An 18846-nucleotide genomic window follows, 5' to 3' on the forward strand; every position below is an offset into this window, starting at 1 on the left:
ACCGTTCCATAATCTTTCCCGGTACCGAGTTCAGGCTGACAGGCCTGTAGTTCCCCGGATCCTCCCTCCGACCCTTCTTATAAATGGGAGTCACATTGGCAAGCTTCCAGTCCTCTGGGACCTCCCGTTGACCAGGAACGCTGATAGATGATAGAGAGTGGCTTGGCAAGGACCTCAGCCAGTTCCCTCAGTACTCTTGGATGGATCCCATCAGGTCCCATAGATTCGTGAGTGTCCAGGTGGCGTAACAGGTCCCTAACTAATTCCTCCTGGATTAAGGGGGGTATGTTATGCTCTTCATCCTTACCTTCCAGCTCATGGGGAGGAGTACCCTGAGGATGACTGGACTCACTATTAAAGACTGAGGCAAAGAAGGCATTAAGTACCTTGGCCTTTTCCTCATCACTGGTTGCAATATTCAATCCAGCTTTATTCTACACTTATTTTAAGGATATTCATTTATTCAGGTAATTAAGGTTACTATTTTCTAAAAAGAGAGATTTAAATTGCAGTCATCTGTTGCAACCGGGATAGCTAGTTTCCACTTGTAATACACTAATAATTTTTTTTAAGTTCATTTTTTCATGATTTCTTTTTGAAAATGCTTTTTTAAGTATTAAAAAAGAAAATAAGTAAAAAGAAATGTTTACTTTCAGAACAAGACACCAATAAAAAAACCTTTCTCCATTTTAATGATATTTTGTTAATATTTTTTTTTACTAGAGCAGCTCTAGACAAAAATATTTATGTGTTAGAATGTTCACATTTGACCCATAAGTATTCTTGTGGCTGGGTGACTTAATGAAAGCTTGGTCTATTGCGTTATGGCATGGAAAACTGCAGTTCATTAATGTATAGCCCATTTCAAATGCGTCTACCTGACCGGTTCCTAACATGCTTAGTTAAGCTATGAAGCCCACTTAGGAATGAACTAGTAACTAATGTGGCAAGTTGGATGAGGCAAGACTTTAACAATATGTCTTAATCCCTGTGCTGCTTGAAAGATATAAATAAGATAAAGGAGAGGAAAAGTTGATTCATTCTTTTTACAAAACAAGGCTTCTTTCTCTCTAGAGTGCATATTGATAACTTTGTAGAGTAACAAAATACAAAGCTTTTTTCAGTGATTAGAAAATCTTGCTTCTGTGCAATTCAAGAGTAAGTCCTAATGATTTGTAAGTCTCGCACACAGTATTGGGTACAAATTGCCGTAAGATACTACATAACTGCATATAACCTGTGGAAAAAAAAAATCTGTATTTTACTGCACCGGAGAAACAAACTAATATTAAAACATATATTTTGGCAGGACCAGGATAAAAATCACATCTTGTTCTATATGGCTTAAAGTGTTTTACCATGCAGCACTACAGTTTTTCAAATTCTAAGTTTTGTATTCAGATATTACTTCACTGAAAAAGGAAAGAAGTAACAGTAGAAGGGACAAAGAGGATGTTAACTCTTTTCCTTTTGCTTTATGTTACCATTGCCAGAGCATGTGAATAGAGCAGGTTGCAATTGCACAAACTGTCTTTCATCAATACCGCATCTGCATCCATCCCTGTTATTTTAAATCCTACATTAAAATAATCATTTGAACATAGTGAATTTCACCTATGAGATAATTATTAATCACAGTAGGTTAGACCAGCTTGGTCCACTGTGTTCTATCAGCAGAAGCATTTTGCAATGATCCATTGCAGCACTTCCAATCCAGGTGACGTTATTTATAGTATGAAGCAGCGGCAATAAGCTTTCCTGGTATCTAATTTGAGAAGAACAAAAAAAGCTCTATGTTCTTTACCCCAGGAACACTGTGGTACCGTTAAACTAGTCTCATGTCAGTGTTTCTTTCAAAAATATCACACTGAGAGACAGTGTGATGCAATGCCTGCTTCCCTCTACTCTGAATACAGGAGTGAAAACAGTGCTCATGGAAAGCTAAGTAATAGCCAAACAGCCAAAGAAGTTGCCTGTTCACACTGAATTACGCAATTTAAGGAATTCCCCTCTACAAATACTTTGTTAAACATTAATGCATTATATTTTTAAATATCCACCCTCCATCAAATGCTATGGCCCCATAATTTGCTTTATTGGATTAAACCTACTCTTACTGGCAACCTAAAACTGAAAAGTAAGCGCTAACTTTTGTGAAGTTGAGTGTTGAAGTACTCATGGTATCCATACTCTCTAAGATTTGTCCAAGGCTCCTTATTATTTCATGAAGTTAGGTGCTTAAGGATGGGATAAATAAAAACTAGAAAACTGGTATTTTTTAAAGTAGACATCAAAAAACGAAGAAGGAAGAGGCATATATTAAATTCGGTTCCCTGCCAGCACTTAGGACCTTTATGGAGTCTGTAGAAGGTGCTTCAAGCTAATAGACTGGAAGCTCTGAATTTTGTCTTGGCCGTTTCTTTCCAAAGCTGAAGCGCTGAAGGTCACTCCTTTCTTCAGAAATGCTCCCATCATTATCTTGCCCAAAGTTAACTTCTGCAAACACTCAACAGGCACGATCAGATTCAGTCCTATCCACCACCTGAGGAAAACGGTACCACACTCAGTTTCCTATGGAAGCAGTATAATGGCTATAGACCCCTGTGAAGCCAATAGCCTCGCCCATTCTGTTCAGACTGGGTTCCAGTTTCTGGTCCAATAAATACATGTTCAGGATCACACTTGTTCTTATTGCCAAACCCAACAATTGGTATTTCATACAGAGTGAAGCACTATTAGTACTGTCATCTCATCTCTCTATGTAGAAGTAGGACTAGGCGTTGTCATGACTAGGACAAGTCTAGGTGGTCACTGAGAATGCTGGCGCGTATCTGTACTTTCGGTAACTCCATGGCTGAGTGGCACCAAAGCAGAGTTTTAAGAACCTTACAGCTACATCTTTACATTTTCAAAAATTAGACAGAGGTGATAAGAATAAAGAACACAGAAAATCTCTTACATGAAAGAATACAAAAAACACAGCTGAGAGGGTGGATCAGGTACTCCTGTTTCCAGGAACATCCAGTGAATCTGAAAGCTTGCATATTAGATACTGTATATTTTTATGAAAATTAGGGCTGTCATTCAAATCAGTAAACGTGGTGCTGTCCACTGTTGGCCCATGGGGAGTTTGCACCTTTCTGTCATGAACCTGACAATTCTTGGAGACAGGACAGTAGATCAGACAAGCCCATGAAGTTGATGCAGAACAGTAACTTTTACATTTTTAAATAGAATTAATTTCAAGATACTTTATTGGCATTTCATTCATGACCAAAAGCATCTTAAACATGGATGTTCACAGAAAAATATTTTGCTTTGTATTAAAAATAAATATAATTAAACCCAAATAATTTAACTTACATTTATGTTTAAAACGTATATGTATTTATGTATAGTATTTCAGCTTACAACTACAAAAGAATAATAGTGAACTATCAAAGATTCTTGATGTTACTGCAGCTGGAAATGTAAGAACATTACATAGTTTCTTTGTAATTTCACAGAGTTTAATGGATTGAAAATACTCTGTACTTGTTTTTAAGTCATTCAGCTGTCTCAGAATTACTGTCATGGTGTAAAACTATTTGACAAAGTGTTCAGCCTGTACAGATTTGAAATGGTGCATCAGAATGAAAAACTCCTATATTTCATAGGATCGGGTATTTGGTTTTCATTGACAACAGATCTAATCAGCTCACTTAGGTTTCCCTAAGGGAGGTTCAGGCAGTCTCCATTGTGTAGGAGGGCACCCTAGCTGTGCATTGAGATTAGCCTGCAGAGATTTTACGGCATTGAGAAAGAAAGGTAAGCTCCCTCCTGCTGTTGGTAAACACTGTTATTGTTCTCCATTCCCAGCTGAATGGAACAAATGCAATTCTGCAAAGTTAATTACTGCAATAATGGAAGAAATGACACAAAATGACAAGGAATGTGCTAATTCAGTAAGACTCAAGTCATTGACATATTAGTCTCTTTACTGCTCATTGTTACTTTCAGGCACGTACTCCTTTACTCATAAATACTAAGTCCACAAAATCCACTCAGTATTTAAGTAATAAGTTAGTAAAATAAAGATTAATGTGTAAGAAGTGGTGCCTACTGATGTCTTAGAAGTTGTCTGCTCAGTACCCAAGACCTGAACACAGAAGATCTCTGATGAAGTATCTGAAAAAAAGGACTTAGCCATCCTTGCAGGACTTGCAGCATGTTTCCTTTTCAATGTCCAAGAACAAAGACTCGCTAGAATTTTATTTATATGCTAAAATAATTTAACCCCCAAGAAGGAAGAGGTGACAAGTGAATAGACTGCATCAAAATATTGTATTTTTTTCCTTGCCTACACTTCCCACAGTATCACAGAGGAGATGAGTGATATTAATTTTTGTGTGAACATCTTACACATAGCTCCGGATGACAACTTGTGAATCTCTGTTTACACAGCTCCACTGGCACTGGGAGCTGTGTGCTTGGAAACCATAGGCCTGTGAAACGTAGTGACAAGTCTCCTCTATGTGTGGTACTACACCACCCATGGGGAGCACAAGCAAGCTTGGGCACAGAAACGACCCTCTCTCAAGGTCTTGGAGAGAACTCGGTGGGAATATTTCCACCTCTTTCTTTTAGAAAGGACCACTGCACTTAGGTAAATCCTGTTTAAAATCCACATATATATTCTAGATGAGGACTCCCTCGTAGAAGTCAAGCACTACATTGCCAGGCTTTACCTAATAATAATGCACAAAGAAACACATTCTTCTAACGAACTGAATAAGAAAGCAAAAGAGAAAGTCTTGCATGCTGCAGTATGTATCTCTAGAATCATGATAAAAAGGAGCACTGGGAATTGCTAACAATTTCAGCTGCAACACTGAATAATCTAAGTAATCCTTCTTCTATTTAACCAAAAGGAAAAATGAAAAGACTTTCATTGAAATGCAGTCATAAATTCCATCCATAAGACTTTTCCTGCAATTAAGTTACATTTACTGATCCACTACTCCTTAAAAGAAGCATTAACACAAAGACTTCAATTATTCATGGTCAAACAAAGTTGATTCTATTGCTTCAATCAAAGCAGCATTCTCTTTTACAGTGGTTATTTCTGTAGTATCTTCAAAAAGGGCACACAGTCTATGAAAACATGTAAGTTTCTGAGTAAAAGCTATTTCCATGATCAATCCAAACTTTTTGCGTTTAATACTTCTGTCATTTCCTGCTTTCATGGGGATGAAATTTGCTGGGTTTTTTTGTCCCCTTCATCCTTTAAAGGGTAAGCTGATTAAAATTTACCATTGTTTTGAACCCAGTTCCAATGTCCCGAGAAAAAGGAATCTCTCTCTCTCTCAAAAAAACCCAACCAAACAAACCTCAAACCCCCGGGCATTTACTGTTATGGAAAACTTATCAGTGAGGAAAGAAACCCAGGAAACTCTGCAAAATAAAATTTGGAACAAAGTTGGTGGTTCTTGTGCTGTCAGCAGAGGGCTTAAAGAGCTGCAGAGGGTCTAACATCTGTGAAGAGATGTACTTCTCCTACTGCTAAAAGCTTCTGCAGTACCTGCCACTCACTCTTCCATCATTCCCAACTACTGTCCATTTCCGCTAGCAATGCCGTCCCCCAAGAGCCAGCACCTTGCACTGTTGCTGATTGCTGCCCAGCTTCAGTCTGAAATACCCGAAGTGTAACTGCCTTAATTAAGCTACAGAAGTATGCATTTTACAGGTCAAGAGCTCCCGATCAATCCTAGGAATTTAAGAAGGGGTAATACTGCCCAAAGACACTAAGCAAAACTTGATCTTCTAGAGATACTTGTTTCATTTTCAAAGGTCGAGAATGAATACAGATTCTCGATATTCTTTAGTATAAGAAAATACCAGGGATACATTTCTTTGACTCAGTAAAAAGTCTGGCGTGTGTTCTATTAAGTGTAATGTTAACAGGGAGATAAATTCTTTCCTCAGTAGACCTCCCTAATGAGAGCAACCCTGAAAGGTGACAGGCTGTTACAGACTCAAACTGTTGTGTATAAATCTGTTTTGATGTAAATGTGCAACAGACTGACAACTGATTGAGACACATATACATAATAACATAAATACTTCTTCAAAAGCTTATGATTTGTTTCTAAAAAGTGATAGTCTCTGCATCATGTCTTCCAAAGACATGGAAGTTGAAGAACGCCTACTAGGAGCAAAAGAATTCTTCTACCTGACCATCTTGCAGATGTCAGAGGTTTAGTAGAGTTAGCGTTCCTTTTTTTCTGGAACTAGATATCATACAAAAGGATAATTGAAAGAGAAAATAACAGCTAAAGTGTAAAAGGTAGCAAATTGTATCCCAGAGATACTGACAAATACTTAGACAACTAATATTTGAATTTACAGCTGTTCCTCTTTTACAAGGTTTCATCACTGTTTAGTACAGAAAGTCTTGAAGGGGAGGAAGAATACAAATCCCAATGACATACTGTTTCTTTGTACAGAAAGCATTTAGAAACTACAATGCCACTGAAGTGTGACCACAGGATTTAGCAGCAAGCCTTAAAAGTTTAGGTCCTTATTAAAAAAAGGCAATTTCATGTTTTCAATTTTTTTCTCAAACAAGAGATTTCCTTGATGCGTTAGAGCTTCTTTGCTTCTAGCAAGAGATGGAAAGGTGAGAAAGCACTGTTAGAAAAACATCCTAACCTGCTCTAAACCAACTGTCCTTCCTTCTTTCCTGTTCAACCCATATACTTACGAAACTTATCACTTAAGTAACACCAACTTAATGTACCAAGAAATGCAATAGTGGATAGAGATTTGTCTCTCTTTGCTCGCTTTGGTTTGAAAAAGAGGAACTGAGGATGATTATGTGGGTTGGGCACTTTCAGTCACAAGTTGCTTACATGCATGACTACCCTTAGAAATTTCTCTTACTTCATTATTTTTGACTCACACATCATTGACACAAGACCTACTACAATGGGAGACTGCAAAGACCATGAAGAATAATTTTGGAAGAATTCATTTGACAACTATGTTTGTGGGAAAGAACATCAGTAAAAATGCTGTACAGGTAATGCAACTGATCCTTTTCATTACTTAAAGAGCAAAAAGGTTCATTAATTTTTGCTGTAGGGTATTTCACATTTGAATAGTTATATTTAAGTGACATTCTAGCTTTCACATGAAAAACTTAGAAGGTCTCCTCCTAGATAATTAATTATAGCCTTCAAGTCCAGTGAGGAGACACAGGAAAAATACAAAGTCTTCAACTGGAAAAAAAAAAATTAAATACTGAGGAGATTTACACAGGGACTATGTGGATTACAAGAACTTACCAACAGCATTATATGTTATCAGTATATGCTAACAAATTGCTTTTATTTTTGGAAATTTAAAGATGGACCTTGTTAGTAATTTTCTAAAAAAAACCCCTTTCCCAGAATATGTCACTTTGTCAGCCAAAGAACTGTTTAAATGTCAATAAAATTTCACCACAAGTCAGCCTAATTTTCTGTCAGCCTTTCTAGAATATCAGGCTGCCTGGAGGACACAGAAATTTACAACACACAATTCATTCTGGAAGCATCAAAATAGTCTTATGTATTGTACTTCCATGGAAGAATTTTGTGTCTTTGGGATGGTAAGAAGTAAATTAATGTCACTATCTTACATTAGTATATTTAGAAATATCACCATGGAGTAATTTAGGTTGGACAGGAATTCTGAAAATCAGTCATCTAGTCCATCTCAAAGTCAAGTCCAATTATACCAGGTTGCTCAGGACTTTGTCCAGTTGAGTTCTGAATATCTCCAAGGATGAAGATTTCACCACCTCTCTGGGCAACTTGTTCCAGTATTTGACCACCCTCACAGTAAAAATATTTTTCATAATAGCTAATTGAGTTTTCTAGTGCTCCATCTTGTGTCCATTGCCTCTTACTCTACTGCTGTGCACCTCTGAGAGGGGTCTGGCTCTGTTGACTCTGCACCATCCCGTTAGGTTGGAGACCCCAACGAGTTCCTCCCCAAGCCCTCTATTCTTAAGGCTGGACAAGTCCAGTTCTTTCGGCCTCCCCTTCTACATCAGGAGCTCCAGCCCCTGATCATCTTGGTGAATCTCTGCTGGACTCCCTTCTGTATGTCAACATCTTTCTTGAACAAGCCCCAAACTGGATGCAACGCTCCAGATGCAGTCTCCCATGCGCCAAACAGAAGGGAAGGATCACTTCCCTCCATCTGCTGGCTATCCTGTTGTTAATACCACCTGGGATGTGGCTGGCTGGCACGTTGCTGACTCCCGTTCAATTTGTTACCCACTAGGACCTTGAGGTCTGTTTCTGCTAAGCTGCTTTCCAGCCAGTACTGGCATATGGGTTTATTCCATCCTAGATGTGGGGACTGCACTTGCTTTTGTTGAACTTCGTAAGGTTCTTGTGGATCCAACTCCCAGCCTGCCCTCCAGTGTATAGACTATTCCCCCAAATTTGGTATTGCCTATGAACTTGCCAAGGGATGCTACTATTGCCAGTTGCCAGCTGGACTTTGAACTGCTGATAACATTTCCTTGAGCTTGGTGTGTCAGCCAATTTTCCACCCACCTTATAGTCTGTATCTCACCAATTTGTCTATAAGGATACTATAGAACAAATAGTGAATACTTAAGATTCCAACTAGTATCTTGCCTAAAATAACTCACAGTCCTTCTAGATAATACAATTTTTTAATTTTTGGGTGATAACAGACAAACAGGATAGTCTGCGAAGTTAAACTAAGGGCTGTGAATCATATAAAATACCTATTACAAACTACAAAATTAGTATTTGCATATGGGAGCTGTTTCACATGAAAGAGAAGTTAATGATTCTATTCACATAAAAATACAAGTTAGATAAAACCCTAGAGTTCAGGAAACCAAAGTTTATTCAGGAATGTCTGTACAGACAGGTTTGTGAGCCCAAAGGTTTGTGTATTTTTTTCCCCAGTGAACACCAGTTAATCTCATAAAAGATATTACCTCTGTCTACACACTTGGCCTCCCTCACTCATAGAATGATAATTTTATTCCTATGGTATGCAATTGCTAGCATTTTTACCTCACTCTCTCAGAATTAGAAAAAGAAAATAGAGAAACTGAAGCTTACCTGGAGCAGAGGAAGTACTGCTGTGCTTCAAACTGCTGTTTGGAAAATGAAGAGAAGTGTATCTAGGAATCATAAGGTTGATATAGCTCTGTATTATATAGTAAATAATTATTGTTCATGTACAGGTAGGAACAATGAATCAGTTGAAGAGATATTGTCAAGGAAAAAGGAGGCAAGAAAAAGGAGTTTCCTCTTAAATGAAATCTGAGCATTATTTTCAGTATGCAGCCACTTAAACAGGATCATCTGTATTTATATTTTATATAGAAATGTACCATATGCAGTCAAAAGTGCTTTAAAATGTTAGAGACCTTATCTATAGTCTAAGTAGATGGTGGAGTGGAATAAATAAGTAGACTGTGTTCTTGGATGATGGGGCTTATTTTCATAGAATTAAATATGGCAAGTTAAACATTTCACCATTACATGCTACAGTACTTGCACATCATGGTTCTATTTTTATTATTACACTGATGTAACTACACTAGAGCAAGTGTATCTAGCCCATTAAGTATCAGTGCTGGTAATTAATATATATTTTATTGCTTCTTTAGAATATTTTTAATGCCTGTTTGGTAGAACAAATGACATCAAATGACAAAACTATACAAATCAAGGCCAACAAGAAATTAATTTTTTTTCCACCTGACATGAATTTCCTTCATAGAAAGTAGGATATAGTCTGATGCTAATTCATGTATATTTTTTAAATTTCTATGAGCCGGAATAGTTGCAAGGAATGTGGCATGAAACACAGGGTCCAAGAAAAACAATATTAAAAAGCTGAAACATGCATTAATTTGAACACTCTGAATAACACATCCTTTAACTGCCCAGATTATAAATGTGTACAATATGCTAGTGTTTATTTATCTTTTAAAATTCACATATATGTTAGTAAAATCATTGCATGCATTATTTCCACACATTTTATTCACATGAGAGATCTAAAAATAATTTTATGAACCATAAGATCATTTGAAGGTATAAAAGAACAGTTAAAACCAAAACAGTTGTTTGCTTTTATGGTAAAAAGGGCATCATTATGGTGAAAATAACTTTCTTCAAAGAAAAGCTCCCCAAAGGATTACTTTAAATAATTTTGGAAAAATGCTATGGTGATGTTTTCTTCTGCAGCTTCTTGTACCATACAGGCGCCTCTTTATTTGTCTGTAAAATACAGAATGTTTTAATTGTGAGACAGCGAAAGTCAGAAGAAAAACATGCAATCTACACTAAAGTCTCTTTCCTTCCTATGTAGTTCACAGTGATAATTGAGTTCTTTGCTTAAATGCAAATAATTTAAAAAGCAAGACTATGCATTTAAGGTTATTATTACTACTACGTATCTGTACTAAAACCTCCCTATCTTTAGGTTATAAAAAACAGATTACACAGTAATAAGTAAATGATTTGCTTTAAAATATCAATCACAATGAAAACATGCATCAACTGTGCCATAAATAAGTTTCATTTGAAATAGCATCATCTGACTTTGCCAGTTGAGAATGGGATGGAACTTAGAAAAGAGATATTAGGTGTGCCAAACTTGACCACCACTTTATGCAGAAATACACTTCTTAGAAAATTATAATTAAAAATAAAAGAATCCAGCAGTTTTCTGACAGTGTAGAAAGTATTTTAATTGCAGAGAATTATCTGTGAGCAACTTTTCCTTGCCTTCAGAATCCTATGGGCTACTGCTACTCAGTCAGGATCGCTTAACATTCTTGTGGCAAATTCAGTGGTTGTTTGTATACAGAAATAAAACTAAAGAAGTGGAGGTAGAACAAGGTAAGGATTATTCTGCTTTCAGGGTTGGGTATAATCTCTTGCGTTAGTGACTACTGTCTCTTTTGTCTGTTGTCCCTAAACTTGTCTCTTTCTAGTTCTGTTTGCTGTCTGCTCTCTATTCATTCTTCCCTCTAAGACTTAATAACCATTAATTTTAAAAATCGACTTTATTCAGCTGGACTTGTGGTGGGGGTTCTCATCACATTTTAATCTCCATCTTTCTCTTATTTTGAAAATTTCAGTCACAGAAATAAATCTGCTCTATTTGTGCAAGCTTTTAAAATTCTAGAAATTGACCGAAATTGGTAGCATTTTTACAGGACTACCAATTTCTTTCCCCCCCCTAAGAAAAAAGTCTGCCATCTGCCCATTTTTTGTTTCCTACTCCAAAGTCTGAAAAAATAATTTTTCAAAGAGAAATTGGTCACAATTTCAAAATGTAGAAGCATTTTTTCTAGATTCCTACACCATTTCTATATCCCTAAGTAAGACAGGACTGATTAAACACTGAAACCCTGGATCATCTACACAACCCAATTGTTAGCTCACATTTTTGTTCTATTTTAGATCACTGAATAGCTCCGTCGAAGACAAAGTTTGGGCAATATGATTTAGCACTACCAAAAGGACTGTAGATGAGACAACACTGGCTATGCCTGTGTTTAGTCTCATAACACTATCCAAGCAAATCTGAACCCTTAAAATCCCCAAATGCCCTCAGATCATGTCCAAGAGATGCAACCATTTCCTACATTTTGTATTATAAAAACAGTATCTGATGTGCTGCAATACAAACCTCATATTGTTTAAGAGACTGAATTTTAAACTCTCCACCAGGAAAAAAAAGAAATGGAAAAAAAATTATATAGATATATATTTGGACCAAAATAGCACATATGCTATGCAGAATGGATACAACCAGTCTACCCTAGAGAAACGTAGCCTCGAGAAGTAAATAAGAGTCATGATTTGTTTTGTGATTCAGCATTGCAACTTGGCTTTCAGTTCAGACACAGTCATAGTCAGAATCTTCTAAACCATTTTCATGAAGCTTTCAAATACTAGAGGCACTAAATCTGAAGCAGACCACTTGAAGTATTTAAATTCAAGCATTTAGTTTCTAAAGGAATAAAATGGGGTTTTATAATTTCAGGTATCCTTAGTAACAGAAGCGATAGCAATACCGGGCATGTATTTTTTTTATATGTGTTTATACACACACACACACACACACATTAATATACATATATACATGAATGTAAGTATACATAAATACACCTACTTCCTCACTCCTGCTGCTCAATATACATATACACACGCTCAGCTCATACGTGATCAGGGTAGATACATAGTCTGTGGGTCCCTTCAGCTTTTAAAATTTTGCTAATCACTCTTAATATTGTAATATTATAATGGCATTTTTTAAAAAAAATCTAGTTTGCTGTGAACTTAAGGTGTAGAAACTATCAAATAGCTAAATAACATCATAAACTTTATCTCCCCAACATTGACCATTCCCATAAAGAGCTGCAAGTATTCAGCTGAATTAATTATAGATCTCCTTGAAGTATGAACCCACATTTTTCTTTTTAAAAACGTGAGGAGAATTACCAAAAAAGCTTATGGCACTTACTGTTAATTATAGTACTTACAAATAACGTTGGCTTAGGTGTAAACACATTTTCTTCCTCATGTTCTGGCAGCAGTTTTACTGAAGGGTTTGATGTGTTCTTTGCAGTTGCACTTTTTACATCAATATGAGACTGAGGTAAATTTTGTTCATAGCGTTTACCATGCAGACTAATTAGAATCTGTTTCATTGTGGCTAGTTCCTATAAAACCACAAAAGAACAATGCTAAGTTACTCAGTAAAATTACATTTGAATCTATTAAATATTTATTTGTTAAGAATAAATTTATATTCACCAAACTAAATGTGTAAGTGGATCAGTAAATCTAACAAGCATGAATATATACTTGCCATAATTAATGAGATTACTAATTGGACACTAGTAAAAGTAAGAAAATAAAAAAGGCACATAGGATTTATACAACTCAAATTTTGTATTGCTTAAAAGCTGTAAAAGAGAACATTTACTGTGTAATAACGAACCCACTATCTCTTTTAACTTTTAACTTAAGCTTCCATTTAATTTAAAAGAATTCTTTTGAATTTGTTTTGTCAGGCCAAGGGACTTTACAAATCTAATTTGAATGACTGTGATAAATTGTACTTTTGAGTGCTAGGGGTCTTGCACAGAAGTCTTACAAATACATTACTAGAAATATATACGTGTCTTTATATCCAGATCAGAAAATAAAAAAAATCAATTAAAAACCTTAAGACGACCTACAGCAAAAATGGGATCAGAGTGGAAAAGAAGTTTGGTGAAAAATGAAAGTTTCAACATGGCAAAATTAAAACAAGAGCATATAGAAATACAGACTTTTTGGATGTTCTAATAATTTGCTTTGTAAACAATTTGGATTAATTAAAAAAGTAACCTTTTCTTACTACTTAGCTGAACAAAACATTATTCAAAATGTAGAGTGAGAAAGGAAAAAACATAATATTTTGTGACTTTAACTGGACATCTTCTTTTGTCACCTTGCATCACCTACTGCCTAACATTCTCTCCCCCCATGAAATGGGTGTAATTACTATAAAATAAATGACAGAATTTAAAGCATTATTTGTTATTATTATTTATTGTACTATTATTATTTAGAGCATTCATTATTGCAGAACTAGAATAGCAAGGTCAGTAGAAATGCCTTTCAAAGTAAATTTTAAGACAATTTTACATTTTTTTAACTATTAATGTTTTTGCTTGCTTTTTACAAATGCTGTTGTCTTCAATAAGCAATACTGTTAATGTATTAGCACTCCATTTAACTAACATTCTATCTTATCTCTCAACCAGAACTGGGTAACTCATATTTATAGCTGAATGACAAACATTTGTTATATCTTACCTATTTCTTAATACTTGCCAGCAAATTGCATTGATGCACATTCTATTTTCATTGCATTATTAGCAATGAATTAAAAAACCCCCTAAGCCTTTTAAAACATTCCTGCCATATACCTTCTCTCTGTCCACTGCTGCCTTTAATACAAGATACAAAGTCAAAAGAATCACGTTGTTGCCTTTAAATTGTCCCACACTAACTCAGTTATGTGAATGGATGTTACACTCCACAGACCGGCTTTACCGAGTGTACAAATTGTTCTTGTATCTCAGTCATTTAATATTAACTATTTGCATAATTCAGCCATGTGTGGTGGCATGTTGAAACAGCATGACTGCAGAGCAGCTGTTTAAAAGGACTGCATAGTTGATGCCAACATGTTTTTCAAAGTTGTAAACTCTGCAAAGATGTTGCCAAAGCAACACATAGACAGAATTTCTTGATGAAAATAACTCAAGCAAGTATACAGCAAATAAATACACCATCGCAGGAGATTAAATTGTACATAAACAATGTTTTGACATTAACAAGTGCTGTTCCTATACTTAAACTGCATTATTCCATGGACCAAATAGTTGCACGTTTGAACAAGGCAAAACCCAAAAACTGTCACGCAGATTTATTTCAGAAACAGAGTTGAAACCTGTATGCGTAGGGTCAAATTCTCTTGTGTCAAGATACACTCAGCAGTCTAAGGTCTCCTCTACTTCACAGAATCTGTCCTGTACTTGACAGCCCTGTCTGTTTTCAGACTTGGAATAGGCTCTGGAGAGTCAGCTCTCACACAAGCTTCTCCTGTGACAGGAGAATTCTCTAATGTGAAGCTAGGGGAAGGAATGACAAGGAGTGGGGATGACAAATTAGCCCACAACGAATAAATTATTTTGGCATCACAGCCAAATTTATCATGAGAATTTAGCTGAAGTTGCCTTAATATTTGTTCTAAAGTCTTTCCACGTTTAGTGAGAAAGACCTTAAACTTGGCAAAATAGCACAGGAAACACTGAATCCAACAGAATCATTGGTATGTGTACTGCTAAACAAGAAAAGAAAATTGGCCCAACACATTTGCAAGAAAGTTGCTGTTTTGAACCAAGGGAATACTGAAAACAAAGTTCTGTCTTGAACTGCAATAATTTTACCCATCTCTTTAGATTTCTCTGCTCCTGAACACAATCTTAATTCTTAGCTTTGCTTTTAAGTTCTAAACAGAGTCATTAGCACTACCTGCTACTGTTAGCATGCTACCATGATTCAGTAATATTTTCCAACCCTAAAAACTGGCAAGTTGGTCTAGAAAGCTAGCAAGAAAAAAGCAGCTCTGGCGATGATGCTTAGCAGAAATGCATGAACTTGTTCTAGTGTGAACAGGACCTTGAGAAAAAAGGGAAAAGTAGGTATAGGGTTCAAAATGGATGGGAAGAATCTTTTGTGTATGTATTGGGTCAGGCTGAGATGGAGTTAATTCTCCCCACAGCAGCCCTCGTAGTGCTGTGCTCTGCATCGGTAGCTAGAAAGGTGTTGGTAACACACCAGTGTTTGGCTACTGCTGAGCAGTGCTGGCACAGCATCAAGGCTGTCTCTCCAACATTTCCCCGTCTCACCAGTAGGCTGGGGCTGGGCAAGATCTTGGGAGGGGACGTAGCCAGGACAGCTGACCCAAACTGGCCAAAGGGATATTCCATACCATATGACGTCAGCTCAGCTATAAAAGCTAAGTAAAGGGAGACGGAAGGGGGGCATTTTCGTCCTCCGGAGCAGCCACTACGCGTACTGAAGCCCTGCTTCCCAGGAAGTGGCCAGACATCGCCTGCTGATGGGAAGTAGAGAATAACATCTTTTGTTTTCCTTTGCTTTCGCATGTGACCTTTGCTTTCACTTTCTTAAATTGTCCTTATCTCGACGCACGAGCCCTTCATCATATTTTTCTCTCCCCTGTCCAGTTGAGGAGGGGAGCGATAGAGCAGCTTTGGTGGGCACCTGGCATCCAGCCAGGGTCAACCCACCACGGTGTAGAAGGACATGTATTAGTTTCAGGATAAGCTAAGTAGAGGAAGATTTGAAGAGAAATGGATGGTTAAAATTTTTTTACATTTCTACTGTGTCAAGTCCACCGTCCTATGTCCAGGCAGAGCTGTGCAAATTGTTTACTTACAGTATTCACTTCAGTTGCTCAGTGCACGTATAAACAGTGTTGCTAAAGCTCTGCACGTCCCAATTTCTTTGTGGAGGTATTTGGTGCTTGCCATGCTGGCTCCTGGACCTATAAGCAAGCCATGCTATGCAAGCAGTGTGTCACTGTGTTGAGGCTTCCAGGTTTGAGGGCTTTGGAGAGCCAGACAGCAACCCTTCTTGGGAGGACTATGAGTACTAACACCTCAGAGTGGATTCACCCAGCCTCCTCTCTGCACTGGCTTTACAGCTTTGGTCTCACTGTCCCAAACTTCGCAAATAAAAGCACCCACTCCCCACTTACACAATATTCTGTGGGGATGTGGCAGTGCAGATACATGGAAAACAATGCAGTTGGCAAGAAAAGGTGGGTTAAGATGAAACAAGGAAAAAATTAAAGTATGCAGCTGGCATGAAAACACTGTTTATGTACAGTGAGTGTCACGCATACAAAAAAGTATCAGGGCTATACTCTATTATTAAATATTTTGAAAGTCTGTCCACAGGAACCTGATGAATTTTTGTTAAGGATGCTAACCTGCTCTGCCTACCAGCACAAATGCAAAAAAAACAAAAAAAAAAAGGTAATGAGCTGTGTGACACTTTAAGTGGGATTTAACTCAAGCTTCTAACACCTAAATTTATGTGTCTGAACTTAAGTATCTACACGTGAGCTAGGAATCCAATTTTCCATTACTGTGTAGCTTGAAAAGTGATTCAACTCATTCAGAAATGAACACCTATTGGTGTGTTGGCTGAATTGTGTTGTAACACTAGCCATATTGACTAGGCTGCTATTGACTATAAAGCAAAGATGCTTACCTCACCACAGACACCTCCATTTCGATACCTAAATTTAGTTGTCATAAGCTGAATCCATTTCTCCCCTCACTCTCCTTATCATTTACTTTTCTCAGCCTTCTACTTCACCTAAAACAACTTTCATCCTGAATAGCCAACGTGCACTCATAATTCCCCTTGCACACATATCTGAAGTACTGAATTGCTGTGTTAAAAATAACTTAATTTTTGGAGTAGGCATTCACATCACAGATCATCCACTCATGTAAGTTTTCCTAAACATACACAGGTTCATACTTTAGAACAATCTAAGATCCTGTATTCCACTTACTTATGCACATTAATTCACATTTAATGAAGATTACTTGAACTATGAAAGAATCACTGAAACTTTTGCATACATAACCAGAAAGTAGCTGGAATTTAAAATAAGTGATTAGAATGAATGAACTGAGAACAATGGGAGCGATGTAGCAGGATATAAGTTAACATAACATGTATTGCATTGTAAATAGTATCAGAAGAACTTGCTTATTTCCATTTATTTTTGGTACTGTGATGTCCAACAACCTTAATTCAAAATAGAAAAAGCAATTTTGTGTGCCAATACACAAACAAAGGAGGAGCTATTTAGGTACAGACAAAGGATAGGCACCAATCTTTTCCATGATGTTCATTAAAATGTTTTCTGTTTGGGGATTTTTCCCTAATTCTGCCTTGTTAACTTATTAGGCTGAATGCTATCAGTTCTGTTGTTGTGAAACTCTTACAGTCTGCAAAAACTGTGCATCATATTAAAATCATCAAAGTTTAAAACAATGTTAAAGGAACCAAACCAAAGAAGTGTCAATCATTTTTAAAAGGTAAAGTAAAAAAGGCAAAATAGTTGGATGCTGTCTGCTGCTATTACTCCTATTTCAGAAAAATCTGAGATTCTTATGATGATGTTTCATCTTGAAGCAAGTTAAAATAAGTTATATTTTATTTAATATTGTTTTTACCTGTTTATTATGGATAATTGAAATAGTACCTAGAAAAATGGAGGCAGAAGATCAGTTTGGAAATATGAAGGTTAAAATTTGATTCCTTCAACTAGCAATGCGACTAGAAGATAGAGACAAGCAAATGCAAAAATAAGGCATGCAGCAATATAAAATATAAATGTATTTTGAGTTATAGATACTATAAAGTGATCTCTATTAACATTGGTTTTGTTGTCCTTGATACATACTCAAACTACATATACCAGAAAAGCATCTTACATTTTCCTAATTCAGTACTACAAAAATTCAAAATTAGTACAATATTAAATATTGTAACAGAATCATAACTTACATAATCAAAACAAAATGAAAAAGAATTGCCTGATATGGAAAATAATTGAAGCATAAAAAGGAATGCTGTTTTATCAAGTAAATAACTGACAAATTATATGAAAAAATTGCCTACATTAAGCACAACAGATATTTATCAAGATAGTAATTCAATTTCTTTTCAGTAGATTGTCAACAAGTATAAAGATTTTTCTTCTTATTGCCTCTGTCATGTAACTATAACCAAAGCAAGAAAGAATCCTCTCTGTGCACTCAAAAGCTTGCAAAGGCACTTAACATTATATATGTGTGTCTATAATTATAATAAATATGTAAATTTATATAAGCAGTTAAAATGATATATTTATATATCATGCTCTGGAAGCAGAAGCAAAATAACCGTCTCAAGAAAAAGGAACTGGCTTACAGAAATCAATTACATAAATGTCAATTCTTATGTTCTTATGGCAGGGATGTCCTGCACCTTCAAATAATCTCCATACAATGATCTTAAAAAGAAACTTTACATAGATCAAACTGAACAGTTGGAAATGCTCAGTAGGAAGAGACATTTACCTTTCTGGCCTGAAGATAATTCATTCTGATGGTAAATGTAATGTTTTTTCATATTGCTAAAATCATCACAGAAGAAGACAATGGGT

At 36.3% G+C, this 18846-nt stretch overlaps 1 protein-coding gene across 5 annotated transcripts in view; it reads right to left on the bottom strand.

The window, feature by feature from the left end:
- Positions 1–445: 445 nt before the first annotated feature.
- Positions 446–18846, bottom strand: part of PIBF1 (progesterone immunomodulatory binding factor 1) — a 132305-nt gene continuing 113904 nt past the window's right edge. For 2 of the 5 annotated variants that reach the window (XM_052785988.1, XM_052785987.1), the window contains 2 exons: positions 17873–17901; positions 12635–12757 (listed from right to left, as the gene is read on the bottom strand). In XM_052785988.1, coding sequence (XP_052641948.1) covers positions 17880–17901 — 22 coding nt within the window. In that variant the 3' untranslated portion in view covers positions 12635–12757; positions 17873–17879. Of the gene's footprint in view, positions 2543–8892; positions 9167–10222; positions 10302–12577; positions 12758–17872; positions 17902–18846 lie in introns of those variants that run through there. The other 3 variants (XR_008234971.1, XM_052785986.1, XM_052785989.1) reach the window with 3 other exon arrangements.

This window comes from Harpia harpyja, chromosome 4, assembly GCF_026419915.1.
Source record: "Harpia harpyja isolate bHarHar1 chromosome 4, bHarHar1 primary haplotype, whole genome shotgun sequence".
Lineage (NCBI taxonomy): Eukaryota > Metazoa > Chordata > Aves > Accipitriformes > Accipitridae > Harpia > Harpia harpyja.